Genomic DNA, 16,807 nt, shown 5'->3' with positions numbered 1-16,807 from the left:
TGATTTAAAAAGTTGCAATTGTCTTTTCTAAAATTTTATTCCGTGGCGGAAACAAGCTTCCATAGAAATGTGACCTGGGGCCAGTTGCATAAACAGCCATTAACTGTGTCTTAAGAACTAGTATGACCAACTAGGAGTTAGTTAGGGGTAATCGAGTCTTACTTTTTGGTATCAAATTAGACAAATCTATGTTTCATGTAACAGACTTGTATGAACAGTCTAAGAGAAAATAAATGGATAGTGTAATGGATACTTACAAAAAATTTTAAGACTAGTCTTAGTGTTTTATGAAAGCAGCCCCAGGACATGTTTTCATGAGATTCACCTGTCTGTATACAACACAAATCCTCCTCACCTTCATGACATATTGCCAGGCTCGATCCACATCTCCATCAGAGCTGAAGCGCCTCATTATCATTGCATGCAGCTCAGGAAACTAAACAGTGATAAAAGAGTGAAACTGGTTGGGAGATCTTTAGAAAATCCAAACTGTTTTACAATTACGTTTCTGTAATAAACCAAGTCAACCATTAGACCTGAGTCCCCTTTCTGCACTTCAGGGAAGTGACATCATGTTGTGAGAGCACAGATGCGTTCAGCTGTCGTACCTGTTGGCAAGCAAACAGGACGGGCCCGGTGGCCAGACCCAGTTTGAGATCGGCAGCTGACGGCTTCCCCAGGCGGTTTGCGCAGGACGTGAAGTCCAGAACGTCATCCACAAGCTGAAAAAGACAACCAACTTCTATTTTACCTAACTTTAAACATAAGAATTCAAGATAAAACCAATGTGACCTGTAATGAATCATTTGTCATGAAAGAATTCAACTATAACAGCACAGATTTATTAAAATATGCGGCCACAACCTAAAAGTAACAGAACTGCAATCTATCAGACTAGATGTTTGAGCGAGCAATGACAGGGTGAAGTGAGACTTAGATGCCTCTATTTCTAGTGTTGCTAGTGAAAGAAATGACACACTGCAGCTTTAACTGGAAGAACCAGACGATTTTTTGCCGAAACAGCAATTTTCAGTTTCTCGATTTTCAAATTCTGTCAATTTTATCACGAAATTAAAACAAAAAAAATTAGCCAGAGTTAGCTTAAAAAATAACTCTAGAGAGCGGCATTTTCTTAATGCATGCACTGCATTACATATTAAATATATATTTAATTAACCTGTTGTCTTCATTATTTTAATATATGTTTGAATAAATCTGTCATGAAAAGAAATTACAATCATTTAAATGTTTATATTTCACCAGCAAATTTGAGTAGAAACAATTTATTGAATTTAAAATTTGATATAAAAACCGCCTTATGTACAATTTAAATGTCTGTACAACTCAGTTTTATTATTAAACAAATCTGATTAATTTTAAATAAAATCTTCGGTTTACGGGCAATTTAAAAAAAAAAAAAATTGCCAAGTGCATCGTGAATTTTCAGTTTTGGCCCAGAATTTTCATTCTGGTGCATCACTAACCAGAAGATACTTCTACTGCTGAAGTTTCTGTTATAATTAATAATTAACTACAATTACTTCCTGCATTTGTAACTGAAACAAAAGAACCATTGTTAACTTGGTGATCACAGACCACTGCATTACAAATAACATGCAAACAACGACAGATTCGATTTACACTGTGTAGATTAAATGCTTTATAAATGCTATTATAGCAAGTGTGAATAGTGATAGACTAGATGCTATTTAAACCAAGTGAAAACATATAAATGAAAAAATTACCTGGAATGCAATGCCAACGTTTCGTCCATATTGCTAGGCTATCTCATGCACCTCAGGATCAGAATTCACCAAAATTGACACCTAAAATTCAAAAGAAATAATGCTGGTGTTCCACTTCTCTTCCAGCTCTGAACTTCATCTTATTATTGTTAAAAGGGAACGTACATACTGCCTTACAACTGTTTGCAATGAGACTTGCAGTCTTCTTGAAGGTTTTCTCAAGGTAGTGCTTGAATCTCTCGTTTTCATTCTCTTTAGACCCTAGCTGCATGAATTCACCTGGAATTGATCAATGAAAAATATAAATAGCAGGTCCACTGTATAAAACAAGTCTCATGCATAAATCTGTAAAGGCTTACCTCGTACGAGGTCTTCTATAACTTGTGACAGAACAGAAACTACTGTATTGTTCCCAATACGCGCTAATGCCATGGAGGCCGCAGACAGAATGAAATCTCCAGCCAGGATAGCCTAACAATTACAGATACAAATATTATTATTTTCATTTAATGACAACATTATTCAATTCTCCATATAAGCTCGTTTCTGCCAAGAAATGTAAAAAATAAAGGTAAGTGCGACTTTTTTGACAATTCTGAACTTTTTCTCTCTCAACTGAGTTTATATTTCACAATTATGAGGGGTGGGGGGGAAGTCAACTGTGAGATATAAACACACCTGCAAGAAAAAAGTCAGAATTGTGTTTTCATATCTCGCAATGCTCGCTTTTCTAGAAATTGAGAGATTTAAACTTGCAATTGCAAAAAATAAAATCAGAATGCCTCTCAGAATTGCAACTGTATTTCTAAGAATTGTGAGAAACTTGCAATTGCGAGTTATAAAGTCCGAATTGCGAGATATAAACTTGCAATTTTGAGAGAAAAAAAAGTCAGAATTGCGAGATATAAACTCACAATTGCAAGAAGGAAAGTCAGAATCGTGAGATAAAAAGTCGCAATTACGTTTAGTTTTTTTATTTATTGCCTGATGGAAACAAGCTTCCATATTCTCAAATGATTTTCCTTCAGATTTCAAATTAGACATCAACACAGAACCAAAATGTGTGACCAACAGTTGAAAACCACCGATCTGCCAATCACAGAAATGCGACTGTTTCTCTCAGTATCGTAAGATTCACATTGCGAGTTATACAAAGTAATAAAAGCTCAAACAAGCATTTTAGTCTGGGACTAGACTTAAACCGTGTTTGTGAAAACAGGTGTTAAACTTTCAATCTTGAAGAAAAAAAAATTCGCTTTCGCAAATACGTTTTTTTATTATTACCTATTATTATTGCCTGGCGGAAACAAGATTCCATAGTTCCAACTGATTTTCCTTCAGATTTCAAATTAGACATCAACAAAGTACCAAAATGTGCGATCAACAGCAGAAAATCACAGTTACTCACTTTTTTCTCTCCCCACAATTTATTAATGGTGTTTTTCCCACGTCTTGTGTCCGAGTCATCGATAACGTCATCGTGCACCAGGCTGGCAGTGTGGATCATCTCAGAGATCATAGCGATAGAGCGCTGCGCCGGCAGCAAAACCCTGAGGACATCAGATGTGCCTTATTAACACTGACTGACGCATCACATTATGAATTCACACACACACACACACACAGCACTGAAGTGCTTTCTCACCCCTCTTTATTGCTGTGGACGTTACAAGCTCGAGCCATCAAGATCACAATCATCGGTCGAAAGGCTTTCCCCTTCCCATCAAAGTAATAATCACAGAGTGCTTTGAGCTCTGCTTTAGAGACGAGCAGCTGCTGAACACACGTTTAACAAGGTCAGTTTGAGCGCATAGAAGAGCATAAAACATCTCAGAGAAGTGGTGGAAAGTGTTTGGGCATTAATAATTACTAAATATAACACTTCATAAAACAACAGTGGACAAGAAAAACAATGTTTAGTGGTAAACGCTATGTAGAACTATGCAGTATTCTTGCTGTACCTTTTTTATGTCTTCATATAAATCTTGCAAGTCCTTTTGTGCAAGTGAGAAAGGATCTTTTAACTTTGCATCACTGTGTATACTGCAACAGACCCGTGGAGTTGAGAACAGACATCTAGAGCTGTGCCTGAAACACAAACATGGAAAAAAGATTCAATAAACACAATAAAAAAACATATTTTTTTAGTTATTAACAAAAAATCAAACAATGTGCATGTATGAATGAATCTATAAATAAGGGAGAGCAGGGCTAGCTGACAAATTGACACTTAGGTTTGGTTTATTTTTGAAAATCAATATATTTATGTATTTAAAATGTACAATTAAAATGATGTAATGTTCTTAAAATCACATATTAATATTATACATATGTAATATTAAAGGCTGTTTAAAGGCTTTGCAACTTTGAATGGGGTCGTATAAACACATTTTACCAAATCACCCATTTAAATATATTTGTATTAGTGCTGGGCAACGATTAATCGCGAATAATCGTATCCAAAATAAAAGTTTGTGTTTACATAATAATATATGGGTGTACTGTGTGTAATTATTTTGTATATATATAAATACACACACATGCATGTATATATTTTTGAAAAATGTATTATTTATATATAAAATATTTATAATATAAATTATGTATAAACGTATGTATTTACGTGCAAGTATTTCTTATATACATGCATGCGTGTGCATTTATATATACAAAATACCTGCACACAGCACACACACATATGTAAACACAAACTTGTATCTTGGATGCCCAGCACATAATATATATGCAATTTTTTTTTGTGGGGGGGGGGGGAATATATATGGAGACTGGAGAGAGATCATTTATATAATAATATGAAGTTATTTTATGTATATAATAACATTTTTCGACTTGAATATATATTTATAATAAATGAACATATTTCAGTAGAATGTAATTAATTTAATTACTCCAGTCTTCTGTCTTACATGATCCTTCAGAAAATAATGAATATGCTGATTTGCTGCTCAAGAAACATTTTGAATTACTATCAATATTGAAATGTTGTGCAGCTTAATTTTTGTGGGAAACATGATTATGAAACAAATCTTTTGTAAGATTTTAAATGCATTTACTGTAACAAACTATGTATATCTTTAAAGAGAAATATATCCTGCTAACCTCAAACTTCTGAACTAATTAAATAGTTTTGTTTAAATTATTATTATTATTATTATTTTTAAAACACACAACTGCTTTGGCTACCTGAAACTGTCATAAGTTATACTCGTAACATTATACAACTAGACTTTGAACCTAATAGTTTTTTTGTAATAGTCCATGTTACACGTTCCCTGAGTGACAACTAGCCCCAGTGTACCTATACACATTAGCACTAACTAGTGGTACACATTTACACCATGACATTGACATACCTTGCAAGGATCATTGGTTTGTTAAAATTATGTACAGGGCCCTGCCGGAATAAAACCTGAAAAACATAAAGTACCCATCAAAACAATAGTGCAAACTGTGCTCAGGATATAGTGTGTCTTAACATTTGCCAACACAACTTACACAAGCACAACACAAGACTTCCTGTGCAACATTCTTGTCCACCAGTGACATTGAATGGCATGCAATACCGAGCAGTGAGTCTCTAATGAATGAGTTCTTGACCTTTAACACATTCAGGCAGGAGTTCTTTACAAACACGACTGCAATCATCTGATCTAAGACTTTTTTTCACTATTACAGCGCATGACATTCGCACTCATTTCAAACCTAATGTGATACGGCAGTGATCTGTCATTCATTGGCTCACACCGGTGACCTTCATCGTCATCATCATCATCATCATCAGTGTGATCGCGTTACCTGTGTCACAGCGGAGGACGACGCGCTTCTTCTGCCTGCTGAAGCCGTGTGTGTAAAAGCTCTTCTGCTGAGCCCACAACACCAGTCCAGCACTACAGCAGCTCCTGCACTGCTCCTCAAGCACAGGCTCCACAGTTAGTCATTATAGTGAGAAAGTTACGAGAGTTTCCATTTGTACGACAGCTTCTGAACCCATACAATTAATAGATTTAATCAGTTATGGTTTATAACGCGTATCAATTTCCAAAAAGACATAAAAGTCCCGAATATGGCATAAATGGAGCATTCGTGTTTTTGAGCCGATGAGCGCCCTCTGGTGGAATATTGAAGGATTGTTTGTGTGACAGTTCTGATGTTTTCCTCTAGTTACGTGATGTAAGGAAGTAGGCTACAGGACATATAGTAAAAATAATATGCCTGTACGTTTGATGTAATGACAAAACATGGTTTCACATTATTTTTATTTCTATCGGCCGTCGTCATCGCTACATTTAAGGACGAACAAGAATTCTGTGAGAATGGAAGTTGTAATGAAAGAGAGTTCGATAAGAGTCACTTTTATAGCAATGTGAAACACTGTGGAGAAATACCACTGACATTATCACATAAACTACTAGGTAAGGTACGAGTGCCAATTTTCTATTTTACACGTTGACTATGTTTAATCACTTCCTGTGTGTTTTACAGATGCTCTCCCTCTTGATGAGGTTGATGGTAATTGTATTCGTACTGTGAAGAGATGTGTGTTTTCAGAGTCTCAGCCCTCTCCTCTGAAAGAGCCCCTGACACTGGCTGCTGTGGCACAGGTCAATAAACCCATACACTCATCATCATTTACAGAAAACCTATGTTTCACTGCAGTTAAACCCTTTACTGTCTATGGTTAAACCTGGGGATATTGTTGCAGTGACTGTGTATGTAATTTAAGAAACAGAAAAATACAATGGACGTTGTTACAAAGAATTACACTTCAGCATACAGAGAAATTATGAAAATAATATAGGCAATTTAAAAGAATATACTTAGGTGCAAACTGAATATAATGTTTCGGATACTTAATTGCATCATAAATGAACATTTATTATGGTTTTTAATTTATATGAAATTTAGTTAGTTGAACTTAAGTGTGCTTCTTTTGACCCACTTAAGCAGGACTTATAGTCCACGTCTTTGTGTGAAATTGGTTAGTACATGGTAAACTAACATTAATATGATTTCTATTTAAACGTTGACATTTAAATCATGGAATTTAATACATATTTGTAATTCCACATTTGTTATAATGAAGTTGCAATTTAGTACAATATTTAAATGGAACATTAATCAATTACAGTTAAAATTATAGTACTTTTTATGCACTTTGGTATGTTAGTCAACACATCAAAATAAGTGTCATGTTTTAAAGCACAAAAATATATTATTATATAACAATTTAAAACATAATGATTTAAAATGTACTTTAAAAGGAAGTTTTTAATTTGACATTATTAAAAAGTGTACTTTTTAAAAGTGTACTTAAGTTTGTTAAGAAACGGTCATGAAAGTATACTCATTAGCTTTTTATTTGATTAATATTGTATTATCTGCAAAAACATTTTTTTAAAAGAAACATAGTTTTCCATTTTTTATTTTAACACTTTTACAAGGGTGTAGCAGATCAATTTAAAGAAAACAAATATGAACCATATTTGTTTTCGACATTTGTTCTCGTATGCGAGCGCCTGGTGGCCGGGCCTCTCCCCACGGGGTCCGGCCGGGCTCAGCCCGAAGGAGCGACGTGGGACCGCCTTCCAGTGGGCTCACCACCTGCAGGAAGAGCCGTAAGGGGCCGGTGCAGAGAGGATCGGGCGGCAGTCGAAGGCGGGGGCCTCGACGACCCGATCCCTGGACACGGAAACTAGCCTTAGGGACGTGGAACATCACCTCGCTGGCGGGGAAGGAGCCTGAGATCGTGCGTGAGGTTGAGAGGTTCCGACTAGAGATAGTCGGGATCACCTCTACGCATGGCTTGGGCTCTGGAACCACACTCCTTGAGAGAGGATGGACTCTTCACCACTCTGGAGTTGCCCATGGTGAGAGGCGACGGGCTGGTGTGGGTTTGCTTATAGCCCCCCAGCTCAGCCGCCATGTGCTGGAGTTTACCCCGGTGAACGAGAGGGTCGTTTCCCTGCGCCTACGGGTCGGGGATAGGTCTCTCACTGTCGTGTGTGCCTACGGGCCGAACGGCAGTGCAGAGTACCCGGCCTTCTTGGGGTCTCTGGGAGGAGTGCTGGAAAGTGCTCCGACGGGGGACTCCGTCGTTCTACTGGGGGACTTCAACGCTCACGTGGGCAGCGACAGTGACACCTGGAGGGGCGTGATTGGGAGGAACGGCCCCCCCGACCTGAACCCGAGCGGTGTTCAGTTATTGGACTTCTGTGCTAGTTACAGTTTGTCCATAACGAACACCATGTTCAAGCATAAGGGTGTCCATCAGTGCACGTGGCACCAGGACACCCTAGGTCGTAGGTCGATGATCGACTTTGTGGTCGTTTCATCTGACCTGCGGCCGTATGTCTTGGACACTCGGGTGAAGAGAGGGGCGGAGCTGTCAACTGATCACCACCTGGTGGTGAGTTGGATCCGATGGCGGGGGAGGAAGCTGGACAGACACGGCAGACCCAAGCGTACTGTAAGGGTTTGCTGGGAACGTTTGGCCGAATCTCCTGTCAGAGAGATCTTCAACTCCCACCTCCGGCAGAGCCACGACCGGATCCCGAGGGAGGCTGGAGATATTGAGTCTGAGTGGACCATGTTCTCCGCCTCCATTGTCGAAGCGGCGGCTCGGAGCTGTGGCCGTAAGGTCTCCGGTGCCTGTCGAGGCGGCAATCCCCGAACCCGGTGGTGGACACCGGAAGTAAAGGATGCCGTCAAGCTGAAGAAGGAGTCCTATCGGGCCTGGTTGGCTTGTGGGACTCCTGAGGCAGCTGACAGGTACCGGCAGGCCAAGCGGACTGCAGCCCGGGTGGTTGTGGAGGCAAAAACTCGGGCCTGGGAGGAGTTCGGTGAGGCCATGGAGAAGGACTATCGGCTGGCCTCGAAGAGATTCTGGCAAACTGTCCGGCGCCTCAGGAGAGGGAAACAGTGCCCTACCAACGCTGTTTACAGTGGAGGTGGGCAGCTGTTGACCTCAACTGGGGATGTCGTCGGACGGTGGAAGGAATACTTCGAGGATCTCCTCAATCCCGCCGTCACGTCTTCTATTGAGGAAGCAGAGGCTGGGGGCTCAGAGGTGGGCTCGTCCATCACCCTAGCTGAGGTCACCGAGGTAGTCAAGAAACTCCTCGGTGGCAAGGCACCGGGGGTGGATGAGATCCGCCCTGAGTACCTCAAGTCTCTGGATGTTGTGGGGCTGTCTTGGCTGACACGCCTCTGCAGCATCGCGTGGCGGTCGGGGACAGTGCCTCTGGGATGGCAGACCGGGGTGGTGGTCCCTCTTTTTAAGAAGGGGGACCGGAGGGTGTGTTCCAACTACAGGGGGATCACACTTCTCAGCCTCCCTGGGAAAGTCTATGCCAGGGTACTGGAGAGGAGAATACGGCCGATAGTGGAACCTCGGATTCAGGAGGAACAGTGCGGTTTTCGTCCAGGCCGTGGAACACTGGACCAGCTCTATACCCTCTACAGGGTGCTGGAGGGTTCATGGGAGTTTGCCCAACCAGTCCACATGTGCTTTGTGGATTTGGAGAAGGCATTCGACTGTGTCCCCCGAGGCGGCCTGTGGAGGGTGCTCCGGGAGTATGGGGTCCCGGGTCCTTTGCTAAGGGCTGTCCGGTCCCTGTATGACCGAAGCAGGAGCTTGGTTCGCATTGCCGGTAGTAAGTCAGACTTCTTCCCGGTGCATGTTGGACTCCGGCAGGGCTGCCCTTTGTCGCCGGTTCTGTTCATAATTTTTATGGACAGAATTTCTAGGCGCAGCCAGGGGCCGGAGGGTGTCAGGTTGGGGGACCACGCGATTTCGTCTCTGCTCTTTGCGGATGATGTTGTCGTGTTGGCCCCCTCACACCAGGACCTTCAGCGTGCACTGGGACGGTTTGCAGCCGAGTGTGAAGCGGCTGGGATGAGAATCAGCGCCTCCAAATCCGAGGCCATGGTCCTCAGTCGGAAAAGGGCGGCTTGCTCACTTCAGGTTGGTGGAGAGATCCTTCCTCAAGTGGAGGAGTTTAAGTATCTTGGGGTTTTGTTCACGAGTGAGGGAAGGATGGAACGGGAGATTGACAGACGGATCGGTGCAGCTTCTGCAGTAATGCGGTCGATGTACCGGTCTGTTGTGGTGAAGAAAGAGCTGAGCCGTAAGGCAAAGCTCTCGATTTACCGGTCAATCTACGTTCCTACTCTCACCTATGGTCATGAGCTTTGGGTCATGACCGAAAGGACAAGATCCCGGATACAGGCGGCCGAAATGAGCTTTCTCCGCAGGGTGGCTGGGCGATCCCTTAGAGATAGGGTGAGAAGCTCGGTCACTCGGGAGGAGCTCAGAGTAGAGCCGCTGCTCCTCCACATCGAGAGGGGTCAGCTGAGGTGGCTCGGGCATCTGTTTCGGATGCCTCCTGGACGCCTTCCCGGGGAGGTGTTCCGGGCACGTCCCACTGGGAGGAGACCCCGGGGAAGACCTAGGACACGCTGGAGAGACTATGTCTCCCGGCTGGCCTGGGAACGCCTCGGTGTCCCCCCGGAAGAGCTGGAGGAAGTGTCAAGGGAGAGGGAAGTCTGGGCATCTCTGCTTAGACTGCTGCCCCCGCGACCCGGCCCCGGATAAGCGGAAGAAGATGGATGGATGGATGGAAATATGAACCACTCAACTCCTCAAATAAACTTCTACTTTAGGTAGTGGACAAATTATTTTTAGCTATTGTATGTTATAATGCTAGCTTCAAAATTGGATCAAACACTTACATACCAATAGAAACACTTTATCATAAATTAATTTAGTCACAAAAAGTTCATTTATTGTATTGAGTTAATTCATTCAGTTAATTCAGTTTTTTTTTTTTTTCAGTTATACTTTTATAAATTTATTTTATTCAGTCATAAAGCTTTTAATCAGCTAATGAACTCGTGGGCCACTTGGACTCCTTTACAGAACACCAGTGGTCTGAGGATCACAGTCTGAGAAAACTGCTCTAAAACACAACTGGACCATGGTACCACCACAGTACTTTTTTTTAAAATGTTGTTTCTGCATATATTCAGACTCTTTTGTGTATTTCAGGATGTGTTATATATTTTGGATCTGAATGAGTCTGTGATTCAGAATGAAGAGTTTGTCCGTTGTGTCAGCGGTGGGAAACTGTTTCCTGGCTCTGTTCCACTGGCACACAGATACGGGGGCCATCAGGTAAAACTGACAGTCCTTTCACACCCGACAGCGATGGCATAAGACAACCAGAGCAAACATGTCAACCATATGTTATTATTATTATAGTTTGGTTATTGGGCCGGACAGCTGGGCGATGGAAGAGCACATTTGCTGGGTGAATACACAAACAGGTAAAATCATCCTTTTCCATCAGCGTTCAACAGAAATCATCAGTTGTTATTGTCATATGGGACTTTTCTGTTGTAATGCATGTCAACTTTCTCATAATGTTGTTTAATATTAAAGAATGGAAAGTGTGATCTATACTTCTTGGTTTTTCAGCAAATAGATGATTCTGTCTTTTTTTTAAATCTAATTCTCACTTAATGCTTAAACATGTGTATGGACAATGACATCTCTCAGTTTAGAACTGTGACAAGTGTTAACCGTTATATAATCTCTTTTTTTATCCAGAAAAGGTGAAAGATGGGAACTCCAGTTGAAAGGCTCAGGAAAGACACCATACTCAAGGCGAATATCAGTTCCTGCTGCTCAATATTTTTGATATGCTTTTTAAGTAATTCTGAGATATATTTAGTTGTAAATGATCTTAAATTGTCTGTCTGTCAGTAGTGTAATGGTTCTGCTGTTTACTGTACATGATGTTGTGTGTGCAGGGCTGGTGATGGACGGGCTGTGATTCGCTCCTCTGTGAGGGAGTTCCTGTGCAGTGAAGCCATGCACTTTCTGGGAGTTCCTACCAGCAGAGCCCTCAGGTACATATGGACATGCACAAGAAGAGGAATATATGTATTTATCACATTCAAATGTCTGGTGTTGAATATTATTATTATTTTTATTTATACTTTTTCCCATTTTTTGCCTTTATTGTTTGTCAGTCTGGTTGTGAGTGAGGAACCTGTTTGGAGGGATCCGTTTTATAATGGCAGTGTCATAAAAGAAAGAGGTAAAATACGATCAGATTTGGAAAAATAGAGTAACTAAGTTCTTTATCTGTCCTCAGCTTTTTGTGATTGTTCTCTGTATCTTTCAGGAGCGGTTGTTCTGCGTCTGGCCAAGTCCTGGTTTCGCATCGGTTCACTGGAGATATTAACTAGAACTGGAGAGTTAGATGTCCTACGGTATATTAACTTTAACTTGGGATGGTAATATTTTTTTCTCACTCTTATTTGCTTTTTAATTCCTTTTTAATTTTATTTTCAGGACATTGTTGGACTTTGTAATTAAAGAGCATTTTAAATCTATAGCAACAAATGACCCTGACAAGTATGTGGTGAGTATCTGTGTCTCTCTGCTGTTCAGCTCTAATACTAGATTATTTTATATTGTCTGATCAGTCTCACTATATTTGAATGGTTTTCATGTTGTGTGAAGGTGTTTTTCTCCAGAGTGGTGAATGAAACCGCACATTTAATCGCCCACTGGATGTCGGTTGGTTTTGCTCATGGTTAGTTCACTCTGCTTTACTTGTTTAGTTATCACATTGATTTATCATTATAGATTGAGATTCATACGCAAAATGCAAAACAACATGATCTGCATCTTCACACAGGAGTCTGCAACACAGATAACTTCAGTCTGCTTTCTATCACTTTTGATTATGGCCCATTCGGATTTATGGAATCATATGACCCAAGTATGTTTCTTTGTCTAACTTAAACTTTCATAATATTAGCAATCATCTTCATATAAGTTAATTTTTTAAAGCTTTTTGTAATGTAACATTTCTCTCACACACACACACACACACACATTTGTGTCCTCATAAACCATATATGAGAACACAGTATATATACAATACTGTAAAAAGTGGAGGAAAATTGTATAGTAAGTTTTTTTTAACCCATTACTTGTTTTATTTTACTTTATTATATTCTAATGAGTCAAAGTGAAACAGACAGCCATAATAATAACATATAATAATTGTATTGTTAATGGGTGTTATTGCTACTTCATTGTTTCCTCTGTATAGATTTTGTCCCCAACACGTCTGATGACGAGGGCCGGTACAGTATAGGAGCTCAGGCTGATGTTGGCCTGTTCAATCTACAGAAACTTCTAGAAGCTCTGAGACCACTGCTGACCTCAGATCAGCTTTCACAGTAAGACATCGTTTTATTTTTTGTTGGTATTGGTCTGGAATAAAACAGGTGATTCGTGTCAATTCATTTACTTCAGATCTCAGCAAATATTGAGAGAATATCCACAAATCTACCATCAAAGGTGAGCATGTCATCAGACAATATAGAACACTGTATTCATCTCTGAGTCATTCCTGATCTCCTTTTACTGTTTCTGTTATAGATTTCAGGAGCTGTTCAAAGCAAAGTTGGGCTTTCTGGGAAATGAAGAAAAGGATTCATATGTGATTGCATTTCTTTTAACGGTAAATATTAGCTGGATTGTTTTTTTTCTCTCTAATTGTACTATAATTAATTCATGTGATAAAGTTTGTTGGCCATTCTCAGGAAATGGTGTCATTTGTGACAGAAAATTGTATTTTATTTTTATGAAAAAAGTAAGGAATCAGTAAACCGTTATAGAAAGACGCACACACACACACACACACACACACACATATACACACTTTCATTATAAACTTTTTTAATTAGATGTTTTTTTTATTTGTTTTAAAACCTGTCAAAGTAAAAACCAAACTGTTCAGTATGGAGTTAAATCAGTAGTAGATCACACAAATGGCAGCATTTCCTGAGAATGACCCATATATTGTTGTGTGATGTGTGTTGAGCTGATGGAGGACACTGGAGCAGACTTCACTATGACTTTCAGACAGCTGAGTGAAGTAACCCTGTCCCAGCTTCAGAAGGGATCCATTGATCCGGTGCGTTTCCTCTCCATTCGCTCCCACAGCAGCTGCAAACTCCATAATCATGATTTCAGTCCATTAACTGTGACTGTGTCTCTCTTGACAGTCATTGTGGGCTCTTTCAGACCTCTCGTCACACAAGCATTTCAGAGACTGGGTTCAGCTGTATTTACAGCGTCTGTCAAGGTAATGTTGCTGTAATGTAAACTCGAACTCTTTAGAGGATTAAAATGAACATCACTATATGTTTTAATGATCTTCTACAGGCTAATAAGTGACTCAGATGCAGCACGGCAGCACAGAATGCAAGGTATGTTGTTGTATATGTTATATGATGCAATGTTATGTATTATGTGTTTATATATTGTTACACTACCGTTGAAATGTTCAGGATTGGTTAGATTTGTTTTTGAAAGAAGTTTCTAATGCTCACCAAGGCTGCATTTATTTAATCAAAAATACAATTAAAACAGTTACTACAAGGTATTATTATACTATGAGATATCATTACAATATAAAATAAACTATTCTATTGGAATATACAGTATTTGTGTAATTAATATATTTGTTCAGTTGAATGTAATTTATTCCTGTGGTCATTTCTCCAGTCTTCAGTGTCACATGATCCTTTAGAAATCATTCTTATATGCTGATTTCCTGCTCAAGAAACATTTGAAAACAGTTGGGCCGCTTAATATTTTTGTGGAAACCCTGATACATGTTTTGATTAATATAAAGTTATAAAAAACAGCGTTTATTTGACATATAAATCTTTTGTAATATTATAGATGTCTTTATTGTCCCTTTTAATGCATCCTTGCTGAATAATATTATTAATTTCTTTTTTTAAAAAGTTTTACTGACCGTACATTTTTAAACGGTAGTGTATGTTTTTTTACGATGTGTTTTGTTGTATTTAATGTTATTTGTAATGTTTCTATTGTTCAGGAGTAAACCCACGGTATGTGTTGAGGAACTGGATGGCTGAATCTGCTATCAGAAAAGCAGAGAAAAATGACTTTTCAGAGGTATTATTACATGTGATGACAAACTAATATGCTGTCATGATCATGCTTATCATATATCTTAGAGTATTTGCTTTAATATATTACTGTGAAATGAAGACTTGACAATTATACATACAATGTAACATCTTCAGACAGACCATTATGGCTCGTCTTTTTCTTAGGTGACAGTATTTTTGATGTATCTCTAGGTGGCGCTGTTGCAGAAGACTTTAATGGAGCCGTTTATGGAGCAAGAAGAGGCTGAGAGAGCCGGATATGCCAGTAAACCTCCATCCTGGGCTCAGCAGCTGAGGGTCAGCTGTTCCTCCTGACTCAGGGTCGAATGGGAAAAAAAAATCACAAATTTCAGCATCATTTGAACCAAAAATATTGTTTATGACATTGTAATCACACTTCCTAATGGATGATTTGATTGGAGGATGAGCCATGTTCGACGTTATATACGTATGTACATATATGCCCGTTATATATGGACAATGGACATGGATGTCTTTTGTAATATTGCTTTCACTATTAGTTCATGCTTTGCTAATATTAGTTTTTCTCCAAATGGACAGTTGTTGATATTAACATTGTTTTGATTACATATTTGATTGAGCTGCAGTTGCATAGCAGAGACAGTGGATGGCACACTAAAATCACAATTTGATTACCAATGCCCCTCTAGTGCCACACTTTAGGATGAATCCTAAATATTGCTAAAATGAACCACAAAAATCTTGTGCTTTATAATTTAGAATTATTGCATCCATGCAAAGAATGCATGTCCCTTTTCTGTTGGAGTCAGGCTTTAATTGTGCATTTATTGCATTTTTTTTGCGTTTTATTTCCCAATTGCTTGACAAACATAAAACACAGCACACCCTAACCTTAACATAGCCTGAAACACCCTTGATGATTTGTCATGCTTTCTTAGCAAGGCATCAACATGTCAGTGGACCTGCTTTTGCTATAATCCTTAAGGTATTTTATTTCCTATGGGTTGATGGTAAAATAGCTTTTTACAGTTATAATTTTCTTTGTCCAAAATTAGTTTTTAGCTAGTGATATCCTTTCCATGCCTTGTTTTTAATTTGGTAGAACAATAACCCAGTATAAACACTTTCATCACATATTCATATTCTTAGAGGTGAGGATGGACTGGAAAAAAACAAGTTGAGGTATTTTGAATTGTGTGCAAAGACTTTAATTAAAGGATGGCTCTGTCAACTGAAAAATAACCAGAAAAAAAAGTTTTGACCTTTTACAACTTGTGGCAGGCTGGCTACTGGTCCCTTTATCACTAAGCAAGTCGGGCTTTTACAGTCGCTACATCCTCGTTCCAAAGAAATATGGCGGCCTCAGGCCCATCTTATATCACAAATTCACCCTGGGGATTGTTTTTTCTCAGTGGATCTGAAAGATGCTTACTTTCACATTCAGATAACACCCCATCACAGGCCATTCTTGAGATTCGCATTCGAGGGGCAGGCTTATCAGTACACAGTCCTACCATTCAGTCTATCCCTAGCACCCCGTACGTTTTACGAAGTGCATTGACGCAGCTTTCGCGGTCAAGAAGCAGAGACTGTCAGGTTGGATGGTTGATGCTATCTCGCTGGCTTATGAGTCTAAGGGCCTCCGTTGTCCCATAGGCATCAGAGCTCATTCCACGAGAGGCATGGCCTCGTCATGGGCATGGTCGAGTGGAAAACCAATTGAAGATAATTGTTCCCGCTTTACAAGCAAGGGTTCTTTCCGTATAAATAGTGTCTAAGCACAATTCTTTACAACTATAGGGCCCGACGTCTGTCTTGTCCTGGGTGAACCTGAACCACAGTTCTATATACCATATAAAAAGGAGCTTGGCCCATTCCTATATTTTCCTATTTGAGGCTCATTACTGATCTGGCCTCTATTAGGACTCATAACTTTACTCTTCTATGAGCCTCGGCCGCCTAGGCAATAGTTTGGGGTGAAGTTTTTAAGCACGCACTGCGTTTTGAAAGGGGTTCCCATAGCGTAAGCTAACCAATACAAGAGACCCCTCGAA

General features: G+C 39.9%; 2 protein-coding genes and 1 pseudogene across 3 annotated transcripts in view; 1 reads left to right on the top strand and 2 right to left on the bottom strand.

The window, feature by feature from the left end:
* LOC130084388 (ribonuclease inhibitor-like) overlaps positions 1–16,807 on the bottom strand; it is a 54,404-nt gene that overhangs the window by 19,077 nt on the left and 18,520 nt on the right. The gene's annotated exons all lie outside the window — the stretch shown is intronic.
* On the bottom strand, positions 278–5,960 carry LOC130084467 (all trans-polyprenyl-diphosphate synthase PDSS1-like; annotated as a pseudogene).
* Positions 5,970–15,275, top strand: LOC130084440 (protein adenylyltransferase SelO-like). Of its 2 annotated transcripts, XM_056249876.1 has the most exons (19): positions 5,970–6,178; positions 6,249–6,367; positions 10,813–10,938; positions 11,026–11,090; positions 11,374–11,430; positions 11,577–11,675; positions 11,799–11,866; positions 11,954–12,041; positions 12,124–12,193; positions 12,295–12,367; positions 12,473–12,556; positions 12,893–13,022; positions 13,099–13,143; positions 13,225–13,306; positions 13,670–13,762; positions 13,854–13,933; positions 14,014–14,057; positions 14,696–14,775; positions 14,964–15,275. In XM_056249876.1, the coding sequence occupies exons 1-19, from the start codon at positions 5,995–5,997 to the stop codon at positions 15,084–15,086; spliced, it is 1,710 nt and encodes a 569-aa protein (XP_056105851.1). In that variant the 5' UTR covers positions 5,970–5,994; the 3' UTR covers positions 15,087–15,275. The 2 variants fall into 2 exon arrangements, with proteins under 2 accessions (XP_056105851.1, XP_056105852.1); XM_056249877.1 differs by lacking the exon at positions 13,099–13,143.

The sequence above is a fragment of the Rhinichthys klamathensis genome, unplaced genomic scaffold (assembly GCF_029890125.1).
Source record: "Rhinichthys klamathensis goyatoka isolate OS25496 unplaced genomic scaffold, OSU_Roscu_1.1 h1tg000064l_1, whole genome shotgun sequence".
Classification (NCBI taxonomy): domain Eukaryota; kingdom Metazoa; phylum Chordata; class Actinopteri; order Cypriniformes; family Leuciscidae; genus Rhinichthys; species Rhinichthys klamathensis.
The sequence above is the reverse complement of the archived record's forward strand: the minus strand, read 5'-3'. Positions and strand labels throughout refer to the sequence as shown.

What these genes read in the sequence shown, in the direction of transcription:
- LOC130084440 (XM_056249876.1), top strand. Translation starts at nt 5,995, where the DNA reads ATGACAAAACATGGTTTCACATTATTTTTATTTCTATCGGCCGTCGTC. An exon ending in CAGTGTCATAAAAGAAAGAG is followed by an intron (nt 11,867 to 11,953) that starts GTAAAATACGAT and finishes TGTATCTTTCAG; the next exon opens with GAGCGGTTGTTCTGCGTCTG. An exon ending in TATGGAATCATATGACCCAA is followed by an intron (nt 12,557 to 12,892) that starts GTATGTTTCTTT and finishes TCCTCTGTATAG; the next exon opens with ATTTTGTCCCCAACACGTCT.